This window comes from Mauremys reevesii, linkage group 1, assembly GCF_016161935.1.
Source record: "Mauremys reevesii isolate NIE-2019 linkage group 1, ASM1616193v1, whole genome shotgun sequence".
NCBI classification, from domain to species: domain Eukaryota; kingdom Metazoa; phylum Chordata; order Testudines; family Geoemydidae; genus Mauremys; species Mauremys reevesii.
The window spans coordinates 104,244,966-104,261,312 of NC_052623.1; the positions used below are offsets into that span (position 1 = coordinate 104,244,966).

Here is a 16,347-nt window from a genome sequence, read left to right on the forward strand (position 1 = left end):
ATATGCTTAAAAGCAACAAAAAAAATTACTTGTGATTTTTAAAAAACTAAATAAAAAACAACAAACAACCAGTATAGCAAAACAAAATGGATAAGCAGATGTTACTGAATTTCTCTGGTATCCTCTCAATATTCTAGGAATGTTTACAAGACTTAGATAAAACATGATTTTCCTCCAAACACATAAACAAACAAAAAATCAACAAAAAGAGGAATTTTGACAAACCAGTGCTACTAGAAATTCTGAGTACAGATTGATCATGACAAATTATATGCAGCACATCTGGGATACAGACTAATCTATCCAAGAGTTAATCAAACCCATCAAATTCATTTCATTTAGCAGCTCAGTTCAGACTGAAAAACCATTTTATATTGTACTGTATTAGTCACTGATTTCATTGTTTGTTTGTTTTTTGGGTATAATCTCTTATTATTAATATTTATTACTCATCTGTTGACACTGGCAGTCATAGTGTTTTACAAAAAAAAGGAAAAGTAGACTTCAGAGCTGTTCAGAAAATAGTATTTCCATTGCATGAGAAATTCTGACATTTTGCAAATAGTTTTTCTTCTGAACCTAAACAAGAAACTGAACATTTGAAACTTCCTGTAGAACAAACATTCTGATTTGGGACTATCAAAATGCATTGCTTCAATAAGGTAAAACTGTTTCATTTTGCTGTCATCAAAACATAATAATATTGTATAAGATTTTAAGTACAATGTATATGTAAATATATATTAAAGACATTTAAAGTTAATATAAAAGTCAAAGCTAAAAGAATCAAAGCTATACAGCTGAAATGAAAGATTTTTACCTTATTGAAATGAAATGTTTTGAAAAACAAAAGGAAAAAGTCAAAATAATTCATTTCAACTTTTTCCCATTGAAAATTTAGTTAAAAATCAAAATATTCCTGCAAAAAGTTTCAATTTCAACACAACTGCCTTTTATATTGAAGTTTTTTTGACCAGATCTACTATAGGTAGCCAAGTTTGTTTCAACCCTAACATCCATCTTCTGGTAATGCCCTCTCTAAAGAGGGGAATTGGGGGATGAGATGGGAAGGCAAGGAATGAATGGTGAAGAGCCAGCTACACCAGCGGATTCCCCTGCATAAAAGGGATAGAACAGGGTCCAGGATCTAGGATCTGGATCTAAAGATGGAAAGAAAGGAGGTCAGATGTATTAGATAAATAAGTATACACACAGAGAGAAATTACCATGCAATGGGAAACCTACATTAGCTCATGAATTTACCACAATTTGGGATGCAAATCAATATTCAGATACTTAGGTACACATTTGCAACTGCAGTTGTCAAATTTGCATGTGAAACTGTGGTGACTGTGTGCTCAAATTACCCTCGCAGTTCTGCATGATTTCATTTTTTAAAAACTGTCCCCAAATGTTTAATAAATACATATTCAGAAAGATGAAAATTAAAAATATTACAAGAAAGTATTTAAATATAAAAACTTACAAGATATATAAATATATCCATGACTCCTCCAAAGTCCCTTATGACAGCTGTTGGTGTAAAAAACAAGCCATCTGCCATAATCTTCAGATTAAGCTCAATGCTCATGAATATTACAAAAACATATTCAGCAATCTGAAAATCAAACCAGAGATCAATCACAATCTAGTAATAAGCAGTGGAGAAAAATAAGATGGTTTTGCTTTATGAAGTGTGAGATGATTCAGTAATGTTACCTGGAGTGTTGGAGCACGCATAACTCTTCTAAAGGGGGATTCAAACATCATAGAAATGCAGGAGCATATAGTAACAATGATCATAACCCAGTCCAGGTAAGTAACCAATCCCAGCAAATCACTGTCAAAAATATACAATGACAATCATTAAAGAGAAACTTGATCAGTGTCATTAAATGTCTATTAAAAATACAGTCTAGCTAAAGTGTTTTCTGTGAAAAGTCTAGAAGGAGGCATTTGAAAAGTTTCGTCATGTCAGAAATGCATAGTAAAACTAGAGAAATAACAGAACAAACAAATGGAAGAAAACAATTCCCCACCCCACAAACCCAAACAAACAAACAAATAAAAACAAACACAAAAAAGAGATATTTTAAGCCAAAAAGTATAATCCACATTGATATGCAAAATGCAGTCAAACAAATGAAATTACTTTTGCAATGCTTACTATAGCTGATGGTATTTGGTATTTTTCACAGCTCCGGTAACAGGATCTGTTTTAGAACTATAAAAGGGAAATGAGATATTTAAAATTCAGCAATTTAAATTGCATTTCAGTGGCCATTATTATAATTGTAGTGTGCATGCATCACCTCACAGCAATTAACTGTCTAGCTTAATGCCTGACATCCATGACATATTCTATGACTTAATGCTCAAATGCTACTTTTTATAAAAAAGTTGTTTTAAGTTTTACTTACCCAATTTTTGTGTCAGGTAATTTTAGTTCAAATTACCAATCAAAACAGTTAGCAGTAGTTTAATTTATGGCACAGCTCTGAGCAAGATAGCTCTAGACTGGCTTTTAAAAACTTTTAATTTAAAATGTAATTAAGTCTGAGTCCAGCTTCTACAATTAATAGCTTACTTTATTCAGTTTTGGTTTTCTGAGAGAAACAACCCACCTGACACACAGCTTCATGTTTCAAAGAATTTCCCTAAAAGCCCTTTCATCTTGTATCACAATTCATTGGCCGGGTCCTCAGCTGGTGTAAAGTGGCTTCACTTTTTTGGTCCAATCTTCTTTAATTACTTAGTTCAATAATTTTCTCATTAATATTCCCAGATATTTCTCATCTAATTTCCTGACCCTTAAATCCACTGATATAAAAAAGCTCCCAAGCCTAACAATCTTCAGCTATAAAACTCAAAATAACCTCTTCATAGTATCTTCTAAAACCAAGGAATGGATAAATTTCTGCTCCCAGGTACATGGTGTAAACCTGGTTGCCTTCAATGGCATCTGCACTGTGAAACTGAGACGAGAGGAGCACATATACATACAAAAGAACCCAGTCATAGTGAACTTGGATGTAGGGAAACTCAGTTTGTAGTGAAACAGAATGAAAGCCCCAAATTGTTTCAGTGCTTTTCACTGTGCACAATGAAATTCTGGTTATATGATCCCACTCTGAGAGGTGCTGAGAGGACTGTAATGAGAATTAAGGTGCTCAGTGCCTCTCAGGGCGAGGCCCATCATGAACATCTGCTTATAGTGATATTCTTCTGTTGTGGGGGAAGGTTTCGCTTTAAGAGGATTCCATGTAGTAAACACATGCACATTACTTAGAATGAGCAGGCCTGACATCAACACACATACGTACCATTCTCTTCTCCACTCCTGTCCCCAATCTGCTATTGGTTACTGTGACAGGCTGGCTCACTGTAGCTGAAGCTTTACCCCTTTCTGCCTACCTCGTGCCTGCAGCTTCCTTATCTCATCTCATGATCTTGGACTGTCTTCATGAGCTTATGTCTTTTGTTTCTTTTTCTCCAGCAATGAGATTATATCACGGCTAGTTTAACTCTTAGATGCTATGGGTTAGTTGCCTATATATTTCCTTTCAAAATAAATAGACTAGCCCATAAAGAAAGTATTTGGCCAAACTCACTATTGAAAAGTAATACACTCACGCGTTAAAGCGAGCACGCACAACCACCCGACAAAAGTTCCTGAATCTGTGTTCTCGACCAACTATGAAAAGTGGCTTATCAAAATATGGATGATTCTCTCGCAACTCCTCCTCTTGGACTTTCCTTTTAAAAAATAATACATAATATATTTAATGTTACGCAAAAGACATCCATCAAAAATATCCATTATCATTTTGTTTTTATTTCATTGCAGCTGTTAGGTTGCTTTTTTTCCATCATACAATGCCAACATTTCAAACTGAAAAGTGCGTTTTCAAATCTTTGGTTTGTAAATACCTTTTCATTTCAGCTTGTTCCTTTTTTTCCTGGATCATCTTGATCTCACTGTCTTCTCTCTGTGCGTTTCTGTATCTCACTGTATTAGAATGCTAGAGGCAAAACAATTACTTAAAATGTGTTTTTTTCCTTTAAAGATGAAAGCAAGATACAGTCTTTTACACTGAAGCATTCAAATTGTGAAGTCTTCGCTTCTAAATGCACTATAAATCATGTAAGCCAGGCATAGTGGATGGTATGTGCTACAGCATATGCTTGGTTACTTTCAGTGAATCAAATTTTGTTGTTAATTCCCCTGGTGCAACCTCAATGAATTCAACTTTATTACTGCATTAAACTCTTCCTATCTTTATTGAACATCATCATAGTTGTTAAGGGCAAGATTGCGCTCACACAGGGGAATAGGAGGCATTAGACTTTTCCTCAGTCTATTGAGCAGGCTGCATGTATTTCTGGTCCAAACACAGGGGGAGAACAGTGTCGATATAACAGGTGTGCAGGGAGTGGGTAGAGGGTGTCAGAACCATCAGAGCCAGTGGAGCTGAGCTGGTTCTAAGGGGGAAGCAATCTGACTCACAACTGCTTCCTTAGCTTGCCATGGTGCAGCTATGTGCTGACAGTTATTTTTGGCCCTAGGCAAAGTAATAGTAGAAAAGCTGCATCCTTTATTTTTACTTATCCTTTACTTCAGTACACATCTAGAAAAGAATATGAGAGCATAAAACTAGAGGGATTGAAAACTCCCATTTTGGTCTTGAAATTCTCCTTGGCAAAATCAGAGACTTCAGCAAAATTTCATTACAAATTTCCAGAAGTGAAAATGGCATCGATCTGTGAAAATATGCCACAGTGAAATTTGTTCCTGTTACACCCCTTCAAAGCTGTTAGACACAGCAAGGTTTTGATCCAATAAGTCTCACAAGGCTGATGATATTTTTTAAACTTTCACTGGGGACATGCAAGGTAGGCTGCCCTGTCTGGCAAAGTAGTGGACCAGTACTACCTGCAGCTTCAGAGAATTTGCTGTGTAAGCAAGTGTTGAAAAATAAGGAAATCTATCACATGTGTGAATATGGTGTTTATTCTGAAGATAACGTTAATGTTATTAACCTATTTGTCTTCTGATTTCCTAATAAGATCTCAAGCCACAGATTAGAAAGTGAATGTTATATAGGCATTAGACTTGTATGGTGATTGTAGTGCATATTAATCTTTCCTATATTCCAAAACTAAAACCATCATTTTTGTTTGGACTTACATCTTGAGTCAAGGTTTCAAGAGACTTTCCCCTGCTGATTCGCTGGCTGTTGGAACCATGTCTTAGTGATCTGAAACAATCATAATCAATTTGATAGTAAATCTCAAGATCAAATCTTGACCTTTCTATGATGGCCATTATAAAGCACTGCTCTCCAGATACAGTATCTCAAATTCTTATCATTTTTCCTTAGCTTACATGAGAAGCTTTTATGTTCTTCAATTGTCTTTAAGCCTATCTAACATAAACCAATTTATTTTCCTTCTGATCTTTAAATTGATAGTTCTGCAGTCAGTGAAGGAAATGACATTTGAAATAAAAAGGCCTTTTCCCCATTTATGTACTACAATGAATTTCATTATTGTTACGATCAAAAATGTACAATTTAGTTCTTTGTACGAGTCATTGTGCAAGTTTAACTCTATTCACTGAATGTATTTTAAGGTTATTTTAAAAACCCTTTTCCTGTCTGCATTTACCTGCGCTCTTGCCGTATGTGATGCTGGACACTAAGTATCGACCTTTCCTTTGCAGGTTGCCCCTCAAAGGAGCCACTCAGCATGCGTTGTCTAGTGCAGGCCCTAAAAAGAAATATTGTGATGATGATAAACAATTGGAACTTCCACTGTAAGCAATTTTTTATAAAGTGAGACCAAATAATTGCATTGCTGGAAACAGACAGACATGCTGTTATTACTTTTGGCATGTCACAACTGGCACATGTAGTTTTGAGGGAACGCAAGGGCACAGCTTCACAGAAAACAATATATAGGACAACAGAACAATAGTAAGGGCAACTCGTACTTCGCATTAAAAAGATATTCATATTCCCAAAGCCAAATGAGATGCAAAGGTTCCCCATCCTGTCGTATAATCAATGACAGGACCTTCTTTATGACCTCTCCTTGTTGGAACACTGTGCCCCATTTGTGGATCTGCTTTTTAGGATTTGCTATAGCAAATGTGCTTCCTGCAGAGTCCATTCACACGTATGAATTGGGCCAATGCACAAATCCATCACCCCAGTCCACTGGAAATGATCCAAATTTATTCTGTGACTGTTACTCATGCCATAACCTGCCACTAATTATTGTTAATTATTATTACGGAAACTTTCAGCTACATGCTGGCTCTTCACAGGGCAATCACTTTTAAACCAAAAAGAATGGATTTATTTTTCATTTCTTTTAGACTGTGAGATCTTTGGGGCAAGGACTGCAATTTTCTATATGCTTGCAAAGCGCTTAGCACAATGCGAACCCAATCTGATTGGCTTCTAGGTACAACTACTATATAATGGTATAATAATAATACTAATGTTTATAAACAATATAATTATTATTATGATTCTCCATAATGAATAGGAAATTCTACAAATACAGGACAGAGCCCTTTTCAGGAAAGCACATTAGCATGTACTTAACTTTAAGTATGTGTTTACATCTTATAGCACACACTTAAGCACTTTCTTATGACTGGCGACATAATATGGTTTAAATTGGACAAGGCTGGAAATCTACAGGAAGAAACGATCAGCAGCCGGGTGTGACAAAGGATTGTTCTGATATAGTTAGGGGGGACAAGGGACACCCTGAATCCTTCATTGAAGAGGCAAGCTGACAGTGTTCTTGTCCCATGAAAAGAGGGTCTGCCTGTGAAGTGCTGGCGAGCAATATTTCATTAGACATGATAATATCTTGTTATTTAAGTCTAGGATCTAGAATGCATGTTATGATTTTATTTTATATGTAACCATTTGTTTCCATTACTTCTACTTGCATCTCTATGTTTAGTTAGACTTATACTTGATTTCACTATAAACAAATCTAAGTGCTATGAGTTAAGCAGAGCACTGGTGTGAGGCGAAAATAGTAAAGCTGGGCTGTACTGTTTCTTTGGAAGTAATAAATCTGTGAACACTGAGTGTCCAGTGGACCAAGTGGCTGGATGCTGCAGGAGATGCTCCGAGGGCTTCAGGGTTGGAGCATTCCTGTCTCTAATCTGCAGAGTAGCAGTGGGGCCTGCAAGGCCTAGACGGGAGTGCTGGTGTTGCCTGCAGCCAGTGGAGTTGGGGAGCTGACCCGTGGCTGGCACAGACAAAGCTTCCCAATGCTAAAGGCAGGTGGTAGCGAGTTGCCTCACAATGTTGGGTACTCCTGGAAAGTGTCACAGAGCACTCCAACCTAATAGGAATGTGGGCATTTTTTTTGTACTGGCTGTAAATAAACATTTTTGGTCAAGAAAAAAATAAAAGTTAGATTTAAAGAGAAGAGATGAATGCCTGATGTTGAAAGAAAGGATATTTATGCCGGAGAAATATTTGAAGAGGTCACATTTGTGAAAAAATCTTCACTTGCCAAGAACACTGCAACCTTGGATTAACACCCAGGGATAATGATTGATCTTATTTTTGTGTTACATCTTCTTCGTTGATATGAGTCACAAGTTGATATCTAGATTGTTCAACCATCTAACCGTTGCATCATCGAGGGTGGCAAAGTGTGGTAGTCCACCCACTGATCTTCTAAGTGTGCACTCCTCCACCACATGTTTGACTGTCTGCATCACTGCCTCAGTCACACTGTCAAGACTGGCTAAACCAAATTGTGGCATTGTGGCAGCCAGTCTGGCAGTTCCAGTCAGTAGTCTGTTAAACTCAATCCAGGATCTATGTGCAAGGCTGCCACCAGGTGGATGTAAGTTAGGACTTCTGAAATTCATCAGTGAAACAGATATAAACCAAATATAAATATTTCATAAAAGCAAGTTGAGTCTTGAAGGTGCAATCTCTCTATTTTCAGTTGCTCCTGCCTCATATCTGATAACATATGAGTATTATGAATGTGAACCCTTTGTATACATCACACTATTCACTAACACTCTGAGCCTTTGAATACATGTTTACTCCCATTGTTCTAAATAACATGCACAACTATATATGGCAGGATGCGATCTCATGAAGGCAATTATTGCTTTATAGGGGATAACTGTTTTCTTTCCAATATTTCTGTGGATATCTGTTTTCACTCTTCTCTGTTGTTTTCCTTCTCTTGGTTTTAAGCAGATGGATGAAAGGAATGTGGATCCACTGAGAGATCTGTAATGCAAATAAGCTTATAATGCCTGCCTATGTTTTCATCACCCATTACACCAGAATCCCACTAACATGCAATATTATACACTTATTACAAGAACACATTAGATTACATTATACTGAATAGTCAGAAATATAATCGCATTTAAGAAAATTGCAGTATGTCTTGCAGTGCAATACAGTTTACAGTATCTCAGCCAATATCTGAATACAATGAATTTTAAAGAATTATGTGATATAGGATAATGTAATGTAATCATTTCAAGAGACAACAAAAATATTCTTTGAATAACTATGTACTTTCTGCATGAAAGAATAATCATTATTTTTGAGAAATGGATTCTACCTGACTCCATTAGAATGACACTAAGGTCTCCCAAAGCAGAGACAATAGTAGGTTTTGACGTGCAAGTTCTCTCCTATAACGGCTTCTCACTGAGATAATGGAAGAGCGTGTATTTGTATCTTTGTGAATATGAATTACTGTGCTCTTAGGCACATGCATCTGTATTTTATTATCCAGAAATAATTGTTTCCTTACAGCCACGTGTGACTTCCACATAAATGTTTTCACATGCTTGTACACAACTCGTTTAGACACCCAGTTGCTTTGTGAGTGGAGAACACAATTCCTTGCTGTACATAATAAAAGAGAACACTGCTTGCAACCAAGATACTAAATTCTTCCTGTGACTACATTCTTGTGCCATATTATTACGTGAACAACGAAGCCAATTAAATAAATACTATAAAGGAACAGACCTGGATAAAGGAGCAGACTCGTTGAAAGATTATTGTCAAGATTTTTAAAAAAGTAACTGCCTAAAGTTTGGTTCCTCAGTCCACATATAGGTGCCTACATAAGTTGTCTGATTTTCAAAAATGCTGAGAGTCCAGCAGTCCCTGTTGAAATCAATGGAGAAATGATGCAATACCAGCGCTAAAGGACTGAGACCAAGTGACTTGAAATAGATAATGCAATTGGCAGCAGTAATGTGCAGGGAAGCCTTTCCAAACTCCCAGCACCACAGATGATGTGACAGAGAAGAGAGTTTTACAAGCTCCTTAGCTTGTTTACTAAACATCTCCTTACTTTTCTCTTCTGCCATCCTCTACTCTCTGGGAACGTTTCCCTTTATGAATCCTTAGCAAGTGCCAAAATGTGCCCGACCATTCTCTCAATTGCTAAGGGTCAGATTTTTTAAAGATATTTTAGGCACCTTAAATGGCAAATAGGCACCTTGTGGGATTTCCAAAAGCACCCAGTTGCCTAACTCCCATTGATTTCAATGGGTGTGAAATGCCCAGGTGCTGATGAAAATCCTACTAAGTGCCTACCTGCATCTTAAGGCACCTAAATACTCTTAAAAATCTAGCCCTAAGTGCTCTGCACTCAGTTAAGAGTTCAGAGTAAATCCTCTCTCTGTACGATAAACCTTTATGAATTGGAGCCGGGTAAAAAATTTCAAAAACTTTGAAATTTCTTTGAAAAATGGGGTAAAAAAATCATCACATCACAATTTCCCCTCCCCCTCCCAAATTTTTCAACCAGCTGTAATGGCACCCACCTCTCATGAGTACCCCCTCTGGTTGGGTGTGTCTGTGGTCTTTAAACCACTCGCAGCCCTGCCATTGGACCATAGCCCCAGAACTTCCTCCCTGGAGGCAATGGTTTTGCTCTCTTAGTCTGTTTTGGCCCCCGTCTTCAGTTGGGTCTCCTGACAGTTCAGTTCCCTTCTGGGGATTTACTGATGGCCAATTGTAGGCCCTTCCCCAGTAGCCTAGGGGGGGCGGGAACCCAGGTCCGCCCACTACTCCGGGCCCCGGCCTTCACCAATGTCTTACCTTTAGTTCAGGGCTCTTCTAAGCTTAGGCCCAGTAGCCAGCCAGGAACTCTTCCTCGCTCCTCCTGTCCCTACTAGCACTGGGCTGTCCATTCTGCTGCAGTTCCCTCAGCCAGCCACACCATCCACACTGCTCCAGCTCTATCGAGGAACTGCCCTGTCTCTGATTCTGTAGCTCCTTTTTATAGGGCCCTCTTGGGCCCTGATTGTCTGCTTCCCCTGCAGCCACTTTAGCCTGCTTGGAGGCCCTCTCCACTGCTCCTTTCTTGGGATGGGTGTGGCAGCACCCTGAGGCCTCCAGCAGGGGGCCTCTGGGCCTAGTCCACCCCATCACACTAGCTCTGTTAGATATTAGAGAGATTGGATGGTCATGTAATATGTAGGGTGACCAGATAGCAAGGGTGAAAAATCGAGATGGGATGGGGGGGTAATAGACATCTATATAAGAAAAAGCCCCAAATATCGGGACTGTCCCTATAAAATTGGGACATCTGGTCACCCAAGTAATATGTAATGAGAGAGATAGGAAACACTGGAGAAAGACAAATAGAAACATGTCAAGCTGGTTGCAATGTTTACTTGCTATGCAAAGCTCTGGATGCAGTTTATCCCTTCCTTCTCAGCAAATGCAGCTGCAGCTATGTCCTTCATGTTGATTTCTATATGCACAAAGGAAATAAAGTATGTTTAATAAGAACAAATTACTAGTCAAGTTAGAGGAAGAAATTACACTGAGCTTGGTTGCAAGACAAGATCCCACAGGGAATATTATATACCATACATTACCAGGGAAAAACTGATGGGGTCCAAAGTCATGAATGAAAGGGGCAGCAGCCTTTCAAATTATTTCCTTCCCATTTTAAAATCCCTGAAAAATAAGCAAAACAGACAGTAATTCAGCTAAATGCTCCACGCCACTGCAAGATGCTGAACAGTTTGTACATAGTTTATAATACTGTACCTTCCACTAATAGTATGAGGCCTCTTGCTTTGCAGAAGATGGTGCTCTGTGTGATGACTTTATCGGGAGGTCTGTTTCTGGCATCAAGTATAGATTCCCTGCTTATGTTGCTGTATTACTGCAATTTGAGGCTTGTTTCATAAATGAACCTCATTTAGTTGAACTGCACCAGAGTCCCTATCCACATTTTTGTCTATTATATACAATTCTCCTGGTGAGTCCTTTGGACAGAATCTTTAACAGAACATGGCAATGCTCCATCAGTAAACCCAATATACAAAATACTATCATACTCATTCATTATTGATGATGATAGGTTCTCTCACTGAATCTTTCCATCATGCGATCCATGCTTCCAATAACCTTTTGTCATGGTTGTCTGGAACAACCTGATATTCATGTTCCAGAAGAGCTGGGCACACACCAGATGGATCCCAGCATCCACTTTTGTCATCTTATAGATTGCATTCACTGTGGCACTGTTTGGACAGCAGGCCAAATGCGCTTTGTTAACACAATCAAACAACACTACATTTCAGCTATTCAAATTGACTGTATTGTTAAAACAATTTGAATCTTACTGGTCAAGCAAAATGGACTATAAATGAAACTTGGATATAACAAAGCTTTTCTTCCTGGGTCTCTCTTATGTGATCAGATGTTTCTAAAAAGAAAAGACAGTAAACAGTAAATTTGTCTTCTTCAGTGTCTATGCAATCTAGCCATCTAAAATAGCATATTTACATGCTCACCTCTTTAGCTATCTTACATTCTGGTCTTCATTCTTGCCCTGTTATCTAACCATTCTCTCCTAGCTGATGTGTGTCTGGGTATTTCCTTGGATTAAAGATGAGCCAGTCACAGAGCTTGCTTCTTGATGATCCATTAAAAGTATGGAGCTCCCTTAGCACAACAAGTACAAAAAGGGGCAACATTTTCCAATGAGCAGATGTTAAGCAGCTCCTGAAATTCTTCATGTTTGACTTTGCTGGAGACTAGGTAGAATCCAGTGGCAGCCTGGGTTTCTAATGCTCTAAGAAGCTGATCGTGACAGACACACCTGAGATTAGTCAGATCAGTTGTTTAAAAAAATAGGTATCCAATCCTAACATTGAACAAAAATGGAATCACAGATTTAAAGGAGAAACCCTGATTGATTTAGGGTTGAACTTGTCTTAAGTGACCACTCAAGGGACCAACACAAATTGATTGTTTAATGGAGGAGGCTTTCTAATAAGGATACAAATGAACTACTTACTGTGTCTGAGGATACTCTGGGTTTGTGTCTTAAGACAGGAAGTTGTCTAATCAGGGTGGCCCATTATAACAACATATTGAGATAGTTTAATCAGAGACAAGGTAAATATAAAGTAATGTCATAACCCTTTTAGAAAGAGTGAAGAACTTGTTTTTCATTCATTGTGATATGCATAAAAGATCACTGTGTTTTGAAGAATGCTTTTATAAGAGCAGTTGAATAATCTACCAGAATACCAGCACACTAGTAAAACGGAATTTTTAATTCAAGCACTACGACATATTTTAATGACGCACTCAAGACACAGTTTCAGACATAAGATAAATGCTCCTTATTCATTCAGCTGTTTATTCCAACTGAAAGCTTCACTTATGCATGAGATAGGCTATTCCCTCAGGCTCAGTAAATGTTAGAAAAGCTTTGTCTGGAATAGTGAATACATTGTTGTTTATACTTAGCACTAGTTTACAATTTGGCTCTAAAGTCAATTATAATGTAATGCATATCAAAAGCTACTCAGCCCAATGTGGCTTATTTCCAAAACTGTCACAATTGATTACTTAATGATGACCTTTGAATAAGTTGATTTTTTGTCCAACAGACCCTGAAACTTAGATGTTGCACTATGTATATGATATGCTGATGGGAAAATGGCTCAGAATAGGCAGTACAGTAAACAACCTCAGAGTTGGTCAGCTAACCTATATCTGAACCAGAACCACGTTCTGCATTATTGACATAGGTAATCCGAATATTTTTATTTTATTCATACAGCATCCAAAAATGTGCTAAGGCACTTTATAGGACCAATAAAAAGATGTGACATGGCCTGTGCCTTGTGGAGCTTGCAAACTATTATGTGATGGAATATGCATATTTAGCAATAGGGGGTGATGAGGTGAGAAAGATGAGGCTCACACACAGTGGTAAGATAACATGGTTATATGTGTATATCTGGATGGTTCCAGTATATTTACACAAATGATTGTAGGGAGAAATAGATGGTGGCTGGTAGAGTATTCCATTCTCAGGGTGTAGCATATAATAGAGAGGGGAGTGAGGGAAGAAAACAAATATGAGGCTGGTGGTGCAGAGGGAGTGGGAGAAGCTCAACAGGAATGACTGGTTATTATTATATAAAACATAAAGGTGATGAATGATTCTGGGAATCAGACAGATATTTAGCTGGCATCCATGATGCTGGCTCTGGTGGCAGACAGAGGCAATTTTATTAGTCCTTACAAAAGCTAATTTTCTAGACTTTGATGATTCCAGATGATAATTAATCCGCAATTGATGCTGGGTGTCATCTTCAATTCCATTTCATTTGGTCCCAAGTTCTGACCTTGGAAGGGTTGCCATCAATGGGAGCATTAAGTGATCATTCAAGAGATGCACAAAGATGGAATTCATCCCATTGTGTACAATTTGCACTCTTTCTTGTTTATGTTAAAATATTTAGAATTTGATAGAAATATTCTTCAATAACGGTGGGTAAGAAGGACAAAAAAGGCAGCACAAAGCATAAAGCAGCAAGAACAGAATTAAAAGTCTTTTTGTTCAAATAATTTGAGCAAACTGAAGTTGTTCCAGAGCAGCTTTAATGTAGAGAAGCATGTATACCCACCTTCATCCATACAGACAACAAGTAAAAGCCTTTTGGTGGGAATCTTTAGAGAAGGGTCAACTTCAACTATTACTCAGTGTATTAGGTACAAAGATCACTTCTTCCACTGTCAGGTCTATAATGTAGCTGAAATTCAAATGTCGCAGCTACTTTTATTAATGATAAAAACATAGTAGTTTTGATCAGTACAAAGAAAAACCATAATCTTCATGCAAATTTGGGTTTCTCTGCTTCCTGTGACCAGTATGCTCGGGTTTAGCTGTGATATTTTATCACATTTCACACCCATTTTTTTCAAGATCCCTCTTTGAGGCTCCATTGTCATAAAAAACCTCATATTTAGTGACTTTCTGCACCAGCAAATCCATCCCTTATGTTGTGAAAATGATTTCTTATGTTAGCATGTTAATACTGAAGTTGTGACACCTATGACGGGCCCAGTAACTATAGTATAGAAATGGAATCATTGGAATCAGCAGAGTATGGAAACAGTTTGAAGCAGTTACTCATTGTCAAGAAAGCTACTTGCTCCTCTTGCTCACAAGGAGGCTGCTTCTTTGTTAATGAATAAGCTACACTCTTGAGACTATTACTATCTGAAGGCCCTATGCATTCTGTGTTTGTGTGTAAAAGGCAGATGTGTCAGCAAACATTTTGCCCCAGGGGCAGGATCCCCTTACCATCAAAACTTCCCCACAAGGGCTCCAAGGAAGTTTGACTCTGCAAATCTGGGTGGGAAAGCACCTGGTGGTGAATATAAATTAGGACTGCTTCTTCCTCTGTCCTGTGAAACTGTCCCTGAGGCGGGATTCCAGGGAGACTTGGATGCATAGATTCTGCAGATGCCAGGCTCTGTAGGGAAAAGTGGGAGCAGGCTACTAGCAAAGCAGAGACAAGGGGGTTCTGTGTGGCTGTCCCTTGCAGTGAGAGCCAGATAAATTACCAGGTATCCACAGGTTCTGAAAGCAGAACTGCTGACTTCTTCTAAGGGAAGGAAACCTCACTATTGTGATGGAAGAATTCATAGGAAACTCTGTGCGTTTCAATTGTACAGTTTCCTTTGTTCTACATGAGTTATTCTTGCATCTGGAAGAATGGAGCCTTAAAAAGATAAAAGCAGCCCATGAGTGGATTTCCTATGGGATACTGTCTGAGCTGAACTTTGAGCTGACTGACGCTTTGTGTAACCCCACTGGAGTCAGTGGAATTTCATGATTATAAATCAGCAACCTGTGTGTTTTCGTCAAATGCTGCTGAGAAGCCAATACATAAAAATGTATTGTAAGGCTTTTGACTAGTATGCAGAAACTGTGCTTATTTCTCCATGGGGCAACTTCTATAAAACCAAGAGACACTTAGGTAATTGAAATGCTTATTAAAAGAATCCTAAGTTTCATTTGCAATGAATACTTTTGGCCTTGCAGTCACATCTTGACAAAGCATATCCAGTTGAATTGATATTTGGTCACATTTACCATAGTTTTTAAAGACCGCTAAAGTTGTGTTAATCTCTATGGCACTTACTGTTACTTATTCTTTAGGAATATTAAAAAGAACAACAAATGGTGGCTGCTATAATTTTTTATCAAATTGCATGTAATTATGAGGCACTTTTCAACAATATTCACAGTTCAGGACTTGCACTGAACGCCTGTAATTTCATACTGGAGTGCTCTTCATAAAGCATTGCAATATTTATTCTCATTTCACAACTGTATTTTTCTAATCAGTTATTCCTGATTTGTACTGCTATTTCCCTATTAGTGGTAGTTTATAATATATATTGTAAGTGTGCAAGCTTGGATGACACACAACTGTAGGTAGCAACAAACTAATGCTCTATAAATTGTTGGCACAGATTTTACATATAATTTGAATGTTAATAATTCTAATTTAAACAATGTAAAACAAAAACTGGCATGAAAACCTGTCGCAAGGGGAGAACTCAGGGGATAATTTTATGACATGATTCTTGCTCCTCTGAGACACATAGGGCCATGACTGTGTATCCCTTCCTGATGTTGCTGAGCATGTATTGGGACTACTTTTGCACGTGATCACCATTGTAAGGTGTCCACAATCAGTCCCACAGAGTTAATAATCTACAGGTCTTCTTTCTGTGCTATCTTGCATAGCTTACTTATGTGTTTGGTAGGAGTATTCCACTTGGGTTCCTGTGCAAAGATTGTGCTGGAATTCCCAGGCACGAGTGCAAAATAGAAGTGCTTTTGAAGAGTGATATCTTGGTTAATTCTAAGGGAAAAGGTGGAAAAAGTCAAAATTTGACTCTATATTATAAAACACTATCCCTCTTTTGCCACTGTGTCCATGAATAATATACCTTAAGAGCATGTTATCATCAGTTATTATCATTT

General features: G+C 38.0%; 1 protein-coding gene across 7 annotated transcripts in view; it reads right to left on the reverse strand.

Annotated features, from left to right (window-relative positions):
• Positions 1 to 16,347, reverse strand: part of NALCN (sodium leak channel, non-selective) — a 386,003-nt gene that overhangs the window by 37,313 nt on the left and 332,343 nt on the right. For all 7 annotated transcript variants that reach the window (XM_039528280.1, XM_039528290.1, XM_039528256.1 and 4 more), the window contains 7 exons: positions 5,668 to 5,769; positions 5,189 to 5,258; positions 3,931 to 4,022; positions 3,634 to 3,756; positions 2,168 to 2,224; positions 1,720 to 1,840; positions 1,487 to 1,618 (listed from right to left, as the gene is read on the reverse strand). In XM_039528280.1, the coding sequence (XP_039384214.1) occupies positions 1,487 to 1,618; positions 1,720 to 1,840; positions 2,168 to 2,224; positions 3,634 to 3,756; positions 3,931 to 4,022; positions 5,189 to 5,258; positions 5,668 to 5,769 (697 nt within the window). The remainder of the gene's footprint in view (positions 1 to 1,486; positions 1,619 to 1,719; positions 1,841 to 2,167; positions 2,225 to 3,633; positions 3,757 to 3,930; positions 4,023 to 5,188; positions 5,259 to 5,667; positions 5,770 to 16,347) is intronic.